Here is a 9193-nt window from a genome sequence, read left to right as displayed (position 1 = left end):
GTCATGTAAACTGAATTTAAATGTACATCTAAAAGTTCAACCTTGTTCAATGATTATACATAATATCATTTTACGTATATACATGTAAACTTAGTTTAAGTAGGTCATGTAAACTGAGTTTAAGTGTACATACTTAAACTCAGTTTAAGTAGATTATGTAAACTAAGTTTACATGAACCTACTTAAACTGAATTTAAGTTAACCTCAACAATGTAAAACTGAAACTGTCGTACAGTGCAGTTGAACAAGAAGAAGAAAATTGAAACCAGCGTTATTGAAAAAGAAGAAAAAATTCACTTATTTATATGCAATCAAGTATGAATGAAAGATGTTTTGATTCACTCTTTAATCTTCCATAGAGATTAATTGAACATCAGGATTGTTTGATCGTTGATAGGTGAAAGAGAGTGGAATTTTAGAGTGACAATGAATGAAATCAAAATTTTAAGAAAATTTATATAAAAGGATAATTTTAATATTATCAAAAACTTTTTAAAAAAATTGGATGTAACCATAAATATATAAGGTGTAAATAGAAAAACTCTTAATTGATTTGATGCTCTAGAATGTCTTAATTTTATATTTGAATGTATGTTATAACCTTGATATTTTTCTAGACATTAAGCTTTTTGATGAGAATAAAGCGACGGATAGAGTTCTAATTTTTTTATCCTGTGAGAGTTTCTTCTTCTAAGAAGATGGAATGAGAAGCAAATATGTCTACGGTTCAGGTTGCAGAAGTGCAATAATCAGCAAACCTGATTTCTGCAGTGAATATTTATTTAGATCATCAGAACATTTGGCAAATGAATCAGGAAGATGTTTCATAAGATTTTGGTCACTAGATGTTGGTCAAAAGACATAATAGGCGGAAGCACTTGACCGGTGCATCTCAACCGAATCAGGAGAAAAATATCTTGAAGATACGAAACGAAAAAACATGAGGTAAATTTATTAATATTGATAAGATTATCATAGATAAATATTATAAGAGTGATGGTTCATGTGTTGCATAAAAAATTCAATGGTGTGATGATGGGTTCACATCAAAGCTTGTTGGGTTTAAAGAGACTGACAATTTGTCAAGTCTGTAAAATGGGAATTAACTCTAAAAGTAGGGTTCGAAATAAATTAGACGGTAAAAATCTTCGGTTTGAATCTGATTTAAGATAAGTAAAAAAGTATGTTAGATGTGACGAGAAGAGTGATTCCTTTGTTATTATCCAATTTAAACTGAAATATATGTCATTTGATTTACCGAATAGTTCACATTTGATTTACCGACTAGCTCGATCATCTACAATAGAACAATCTAGAGTTAATAGTGTTTTTCATCCCTGTAATATATGTTATTTTCAGTTTTTGTCCCTATAAAATTTTCGGTTTGATTTGTATCCTCGTAAAATATATTTTTTCGGAAAACACCCTTAATAGGCCATTTTAAGAATTTTTTTCAAGAAATTTTGGTTTTAAATGGCCTATTAAGGGTGTTTTCCGGATTTTTTTTTTTACGAGGATGCAAATCAAACCAAAAATTTTATAGAAGCGAAAACCGAAAATGACATATATTACAGGGGTGAAAAGCACTATTAACCCAACAATCTATTTTGGTTGCTTACATTAATTGACATCTTTTATCTTGTCTTGTCTTGATTTTATTTTTATTTTTTTGACAAAATCTTGTCTTGATTTTGAAGTCTGTTATTTTGATGTGTTAAATTAATCTTTTTATGTTTATATATACCTATGACAACGGGTCAATCTTCATTTTTTTCATTCATGTATGTCACCAAATATCTTTCCTAAAAAAAAAAAAAAAAATATGTAACTAATTTTTTTTAAAGAAATGTACTAAATATCTTCATCATTTAAAAAGCTATGATATATATCATCATCATTTCGTTACAGAATACTGTGGTCTCCTTGTTGTTAACTTACTAATATATTACTGTAAAATGACAAGAACAATCTCTAATTCATAAAATTACTATTACTATTACCATTTTTTTTTTATTGAATACTGTGGCTTCCTTGTTGGTTTTTTTTTTTTTTTTTTGTCAAGAGGCTTCCTTGTTGTTAACTTAGGTTGTGGTAGAAAAAAAAAAGTTGGTTGTGATGAAATATTGTGCAAATATGTAACAGGAATGGATAGAGATCGAAAATCTTTTTAATAGTGAATTTTTTAAAAGGTCACGCTAACAAGTGTCTTAAAATAAGCTATATGTTAAGAAGAATTTTACAAATAAAAAATATTTATTATTAAAAAATAATTTTTAACTTTTTAAGAAATAAATTGTCGTAATTTTCAAGACATAATTTCCACAATAAATTCTTTAAAAACACGTGATGGCATTTCTCTATTTTTAAACCTAAAAGACAATTTTGATATGAAAAATGTTGAAATTGACATAAAATTATGATAAAGGATACATGATGCTATTTAGTTAAATGATGAGAATAATGTGAAGTTAAAAGGTGCTTGTTAACAAATTTTATGGACTAAAGAGTCAATTTTTTTTCTTTCCGTAAACTTAACTTAGTTGATAGAAACATTGTAATATATGTGTAGGTGTTAGAGTTTGAACCTTGGAAATCTCATTTGTTTCCCTTTAAAAGGTGAATTTTTATTGCTAAATTACTTGGAAGAAAAAAAAAGAGACTTTTTTTTTTTTTCTGCAAGAGAGATGCATTTTTATTTACTTTAAAAACTAACATGATTTCTCATATACTTTTTTTGGACATAATATTAAAGATTACTTTTTATTTTTACAATATTTTCTTATAAAATTTATTTTTACAATATAATTTAAAGATAACTTAACACTTACTATTATTTTGCTAAAAAATCACTTATTATTTTGGATCCGTAAAATACTTATATAGTATTATTTTCCATGAAGATTAAATTAATGTTTACTCAAATTTAAATAAAATGATAAGTTTAACCAATATGTACTATGTAAGATCCACTTAGATTGGGTTGGTAGTATTGACTTGAGATCTAAGAACGTGTTCTTCCTCAATGTTTCATGTTTAATTCTCTCAAGTATCAATTTAAGTGGGTTAATTTAATTTCTTAAAAAAAGCGAGTAACAATATAAATACAAAACAACTTTACCCTAACATTCAAATATTGTGAAGTGATGTGATAAAATAATGACTTTTTATTTTATTTTATTGTATAATCCTCTAATATTTAAGAAAAGAGAATCTTAAACTGGCATTTAGTTAGAAGGTAAGTAAATTCCAGTTGCTTCAGTGAATTTTGGTTGTATATCAATGTACAATCACCGAGCAGAATCACTTGATTCAAAACAGTGAATTTTCGTTGCACATCAAATGTACAATTATTTTATGATTAGTTGAGCTTGAGCATATCCATTAATCCTCCTAAAATAAAATAAATAAAAAATGATAGTATATCAGATTATTTGTCTCTTTCTGACAATACTGTAGATATTAATCTTGTGATAAAGAGGGGTTTGGGTCGTGTCAAAATATGATAGGTAGAGACCATAAAAAGGGTTGAGTTCACTTCAGAAACAAACTGCCTCGTGTTCATGATTCGTGTCTTTCTAAGATTAAGAACCACAACCAGACAAAAAAAGTAGAACATGTAAAACTTAACTATATAGATTGTGACCCTTAACCCAATCTTTTTATATTATTGTTCACTCTTCAAAATCATTATTCTTCTCTTCTTTCACTTCCTCTGCTTCTTATGTTCCTGTTTCAGACAGTTTTCTTGTGTTGTTCATCATTAAGCGGGTGTTATATTTAAGGTAAGTAACTACAACTCACAATTTTATTTTATTTTTTTCTGATTTTTCTTACCATTTTGACTTGCTAAATTTGACAATATAGTGTTCATTTTTTTATATATGTTTGGTTTTTCTCAATCTTGTTTAAGTTTATTGGTCAATTTGTGAATTGTGATGTTGTTGTAAAAAAATTATTCTGCTGCTGGTATGTATAAAGGGTTTTGAGTTATTTGAATTTATCAACCGACACTAGTACTTATGAAATTGTTTGGAAGATGTTATGTCATATAGGTAAGCTGTTTTCAGCTTATTTTCATAAAATCTCCAACATAACTTATGAAAACAGTTTATAGGTTATTATAGGTTATACGAAAATAATTTGGCATTTTTTTTAAACGGGGAAGAAGAAATTATTACTAGTAACGATGATAGTAAACTATTTTATTTTAACTCGGCTCAACTGAGATTTGGCATGTGTCTCTTGAGATTACAAAGAAAGTCAAACTCTTACAACCGAGTTGACACCTAATTTGAGAAGATGTTATGTATAAAGTGTTCATTTTCCAAGTAACTCTCACAATTTTGGCATATAGGTAAGCTGTTTTCCGCTTATTTTTAGAAACTCTTATATCCTATTTATATGATAAACACATATGCTATACTTGTTTAATTAAGTTGTTTATCCGAACACATTCTTAATTAAGCTGATAGCTTTTTTTTTGTATGTACAAGTTGATGAAATTAAAAATTTCTGGGCAAAAACCAGTGCTGATTTTTCTTGTGCTGAAATTGGAGGTAACTATTAGTATTTAATGTTATACAATACATAGGATGTTTTGAATAGTTTTTCACCTAATTTCATTTTTGACTAGTTTTCAAACAAAACCAAAAATTCAATTTCAATTTCAATGGTGTTGACTTTTCACTTTAGACATGGTCCTAGGCCTACTCCTTGGGGCTTCTTGATTGAATATGCACAAGATGTAAGAGGGTATTTTTTTCTTCTTCTGCCTTCACAAGATGTATGAGGTTGAGTCCAATACGTGGGTTCTTCTTTGAAATCTTAGTATCTGATACCTTGACTAGAATCTGCCATCAATTAAATGTTGTAAATGCGTATATGTGAATTCATAGATGATCGTTACAATGTTTACTTTTAGAAAACATTTTCAGTTTTCATTTTCTAAATAACTTAACAAGCCCTAAGCTTCTACATCTATTTAGGATATCTAAATTCATTTACGATCCTTGTGAAAGTTTCCTCTTCTCATCGATAATGCTACATATGTTTTGTTTGTTATCCTGATGATGAGTTTGTGTGGACATGTTTCTAAGTAGCTTACTTTGATATTTGGGTGCCGAATTAGTTAGTTGTTATTGTCAAATCTCACTTACTCTCAGCAATATAAAAGTGAACTGAGTATTTGGTGCTAGGAAGGTTTATCAAGGAATATAGTACTTTTGGTCCTATGTTTTTATTAGTTAAATTTTAAAAAATAATTCAACACTGACATTTTGTCCTCACTGTATTACTTCGACTACTTCTTAGATGCACAAGAACAGTTTCAAAATTCTCTCAGGAGTCACAGGATTTTACTAGTCAGTTATAGTTACCTAGATAGCAAGTTCCCGACGTATTCTTTTGTAACTGCAGACTTGCTGTATCTATAACTACTCATTTACCTTCACCTGGACTGCGATATTGGAGCGTCTACATGATAGTATATTATTTGGCATTGACATTATCAATATTGAGTTCTTTCTTTTTTACTCTTTCATGTCCAATCATGTATCAGTATTACTGATCCATTTACTAATCTTAGCATTAAGCTCACATTTATTTTGAATTCAACTTATTAGGAAAGTTAACTGAGTAATAGGAAAGCTCACATGCATTACTCCTTTCGGAGAAACTATTAGGTAAGATTTGAAAATTAATGCGGTGTATGATAGAACATTATGGCGTAATTTGATCAATGTAGCCGAACCCACTTAGTTGGAAAAGGCTTGGTTGTTGTTGTTGTAACCTTTTAGTTTGCAACTGATCTGTTCAGATTACTATGCAAAGTTTTGGTGGTTCTGATAAACTAACATGCTCCTGTGTGTCCTCGAGGGATTTGTTCTGGTGCACTAGTCGTAACATAATTGTGAATTCCATGTTAGCAAAACGTTTTATGCCCCATTATTGTTTAATGTTTGAAAATCACTCATTTAATTTGTTTTCTTGTATTCTAAAGAATGCATGTTCTAATTTCTTCTTTTTTAATTTGTTATTTTTTGACAGCCAGGATTGTTACTATGTCAATCGCACCGATTGATAGCATGACCTCATTGAATAGTGATCTCTTCTATGACATATTAAGACGGCTTGATGGCCCTGCGTTGGCTAGTTTAGCTTGCACATGTGCAGCATTTTGTTCCATCTCAAAAGAAGAGAGTCTATGGGAAAACGTGTGTGCATCTGTGTGGCCTTCAACCAAAAGGGAGGATGTTAAAAGTTTAATATCCTCTATTGGTGGTTTCAGAAAATTCTATGCCGATTGTTTTCCTCTTATCGTTAACAAGGAAGTCGGAGAGTATCAGTGGAACAACCATCTTGAGTATCCTGATGATTGGACTGAAGCAGAATACTACGGAGATACAAATGAATTTGAAAGCATCACCCCATCAGATTTTGTTTCCATCGTAGACATTAGGTTTAAGGATAAACCAATCTGCTCCAAAGTTCTATCTGGAATTCCAAACGCAAACGATAACGGTGGTTGGTTCTACAACTGTCCTTTTCGTATCGATCTTCTCACTTACGCTGATAGAGATGATAACAATGCGGGGGAGGTGACCCTTTCTGTTTCCAACGGTCTTCCACCGATTACATCAATGGAAAGGGAAAGAAAAGACGGGAAACTATGGCACGAGCTTCGTGATGGTCTGCTTCTTAGTTGGATATTAGTAAACAAGAAAATAAAGCAAGCGGCTAATCTTGCTAGCTGGAGTCCTCTTGACGGTCAAAGACATTGGCCGACGGATAAAGACTTTGTCATCCGATTTGGATCGGTTCTACCGGCCAAAGACATTCTTCCTTCTCAAGTAGTGCAGTGTATCCTTGCCATGAAGTTTAGAGTGGTTCACATTGAAGAAGAGGGGTTTGAAACTACTTTAAAATTAACAGAACTTAGCATGCAGTTGGAAGACATGGAAGGTGCTCATGTTAATGGAAAAAACAGTTTGCATATTCTTAAAGAAGCACTTAGCTGCAGAAGGAGCAAGAATTATAGTGAAGTTATTGAATCTTGTCATATGTACTCAAAAGTGCAAAATGAGTTAAAAGAGGAGAAGATGAGAAGTGAAAGTAGGTTGGATACACTTTGTATTTTAAGTGGCATTGCTGCTTTTATGACATTCTGGTACTATGTTTTGTGAAATAACTAGGATTTTGAGGACTCCTTTTTGTAAGATAAAATTCCTAATAAAGTAACTAGTTGATGAAAGTTTCACTGGTTTGAAATTTGAAATTCTCTTGGTATGAAACTTTTGATAATTGACTATCAGCAGCTAGTATTACAAATATGCTTGACTGTTTTCTCCATCAGTTAAAGAATTTCAAAGATCATGCAGGGATTAATGTGCTTCATGCTGTCTCCAGTCCAAACAATTTGTGACCCAATTGCTTCAAACAATTTGGACTAGGCAATTTGACTCTAGTGCTGGTTTTACCTTTTTTTTTTTACTGGTTTTTTAAAAAACTACTCTCTTTCGGATTTGTCAATTTGGACGAGGAAGAAACACCATTTATCTCGTGTCCTGATGAATAAATCATGAAATGGATACATAAACTCCCATTTGACTTGATAATTCTAGTTCCATGGGCTAACCATAAAGACCATGGGCTAATGAATAAGTGTAAAACATGATTAGAGTTGTAAAGACTTCACCATAGTTTTATAAGGATGAGTTAAGCTAAATTTAGAAAGAAAGAAAAAAACACAAAGTTTAAGCCAATTCCAAATATAAAAGTTTCATACTCGGTTGTTTCTTTGTTTCTAGATACACTACAACACAACAAATTAAAGTTGCATCTTCCTTGGATAAATCTTGTAATGCTTTGAAGATAATATTCTTGCTCTCCATATCTTATTGTATTAAAATAGAAATAGAAGAAAAGAAAAGCAACATACTCCAAACATTTAAGCTACTTGGATATTTAAAAAATAAATGAAGTATATCTTCATTGTCCACAGTACGTAGTGTACAATTAATAGGAGATGTGACTCCTCTATCTCTTAGACGCACACGAGTTGGTAAGCAATTCCTATAGATTTATCACAAAGTTTTTTTTTTTACCTTTGGGGGATTCTTGATCTTCCAAATTAGATTCCAAGAGCCTTGTACTTTAAAGTGTGATTCTTACACACAGAAATGTTATGCGCTACGAACAAAGTATTCACCATGATTTTCTTTTTTTCAGATGAGTCGATCTGTCATCACTGATGGATAGAGTGGTGTCTTCACTATATGTTCAACTACCTGCCGATAAAAAATTGGGTGCATGGAAGACAGATTCCATTCCTTGCGATCATTAAGCATGCAATCTAAGACCACTAGATCAGCTAGAGAAAAATATCCCCATCAACCTCTGGAATAAGTGTAACATCATTTGCAATATATTTGTTATACTAAATCGAGATATCCTCACCATCACCTATCTTCCATCTGCTTTCAGCTTTGAGAATAAATTTAGAGTTACATATGCTTCGTCATATAAAGCTAGGCTTATGTCCCAAAGTTAATTAAAAAATTACATCTAGGATACTTTTTTTTCAAGGATTAAAAGTTTTTTTTTTTCACGAATTTTCTTAACCAAGCATGTATATATATTATATATGATGTAAAAAGTGGCACAATTACGTGATTCAATTAAAATACATGTGAAAGCAAGTTTTGCATTATCATTGCGTGCAAGTTATAATTTCTTCGGCCCCTCATCGAATAGCTTTCTGGATATATATGTTCCTGTTTGAATGGTGGAGGTTGGTTCAATGGAGCTATGAGAGATTCACAATGGAAAGCATCAATTGACGCAATTAATTGTATGATGTTGTCATCTTTTGTTTACTTTCTCGTACTATCTACTTACCAAGGCTCTCAAAGAATATGGTGAATGGACCAACAGAGAACATGCAATGCAATCAAATGCAGAAGAAATGGATGTGGGGGTAAGATTTGGATTTCTTGCCTGTGGTCAGCAGTCAAGCAATCCGGCAAGTCAGATTAATATCGAATGGTGTTGATAGCAAGGTCCTTTTACATTGCTATTGATTGAGCCATTTCTCATCCTGTCATGAAGAATTAATTGGCAAGTTTGAAATTCGCTGCAAAAGGCAAATTTAGTGGGCTAACAAACCTAGTAGTTTTTTTTTTAGGGAAAATAAACT

The 9193-nt window shown here is 31.1% G+C and overlaps 1 protein-coding gene across 3 annotated transcripts; it reads left to right on the top strand.

Moving 5' to 3' along the window:
- The first annotated feature begins 3501 nt into the window (after positions 1 to 3501).
- Positions 3502 to 7289, top strand: LOC11425614 (F-box protein At2g27310). 3 transcript variants are annotated; one of them, XM_024780264.2, is made up of 3 exons: positions 3502 to 3782; positions 5622 to 5681; positions 6046 to 7289. In XM_024780264.2, the coding sequence occupies exon 3, from the start codon at positions 6060 to 6062 to the stop codon at positions 7179 to 7181; it is 1122 nt and encodes a 373-aa protein (XP_024636032.1). In that variant the 5' UTR covers positions 3502 to 3782; positions 5622 to 5681; positions 6046 to 6059; the 3' UTR covers positions 7182 to 7289. The 3 variants fall into 3 exon arrangements, with proteins under 3 accessions (XP_024636032.1, XP_024636030.1, XP_003590659.2); XM_024780262.2 differs by lacking the exon at positions 5622 to 5681 and adding an exon at positions 4494 to 4556; XM_003590611.4 differs by lacking the exon at positions 5622 to 5681 and having other exon boundaries at positions 3503 to 3782; positions 6046 to 7273.
- The last annotated feature ends 1904 nt before the right edge of the window (positions 7290 to 9193 follow it).

The sequence above is a fragment of the Medicago truncatula genome, chromosome 1 (genome assembly GCF_003473485.1).
Source record: "Medicago truncatula cultivar Jemalong A17 chromosome 1, MtrunA17r5.0-ANR, whole genome shotgun sequence".
NCBI lineage: Eukaryota > Viridiplantae > Streptophyta > Magnoliopsida > Fabales > Fabaceae > Medicago > Medicago truncatula.
Note: the sequence above shows the minus strand (reverse complement) of the source record. Positions and strands in the feature narration are given on the sequence as shown.

What these genes read in the sequence shown, in the direction of transcription:
- LOC11425614 (XM_024780264.2), top strand. Translation starts at nt 6,060, where the DNA reads ATGTCAATCGCACCGATTGATAGCATGACCTCATTGAATAGTGATCTC.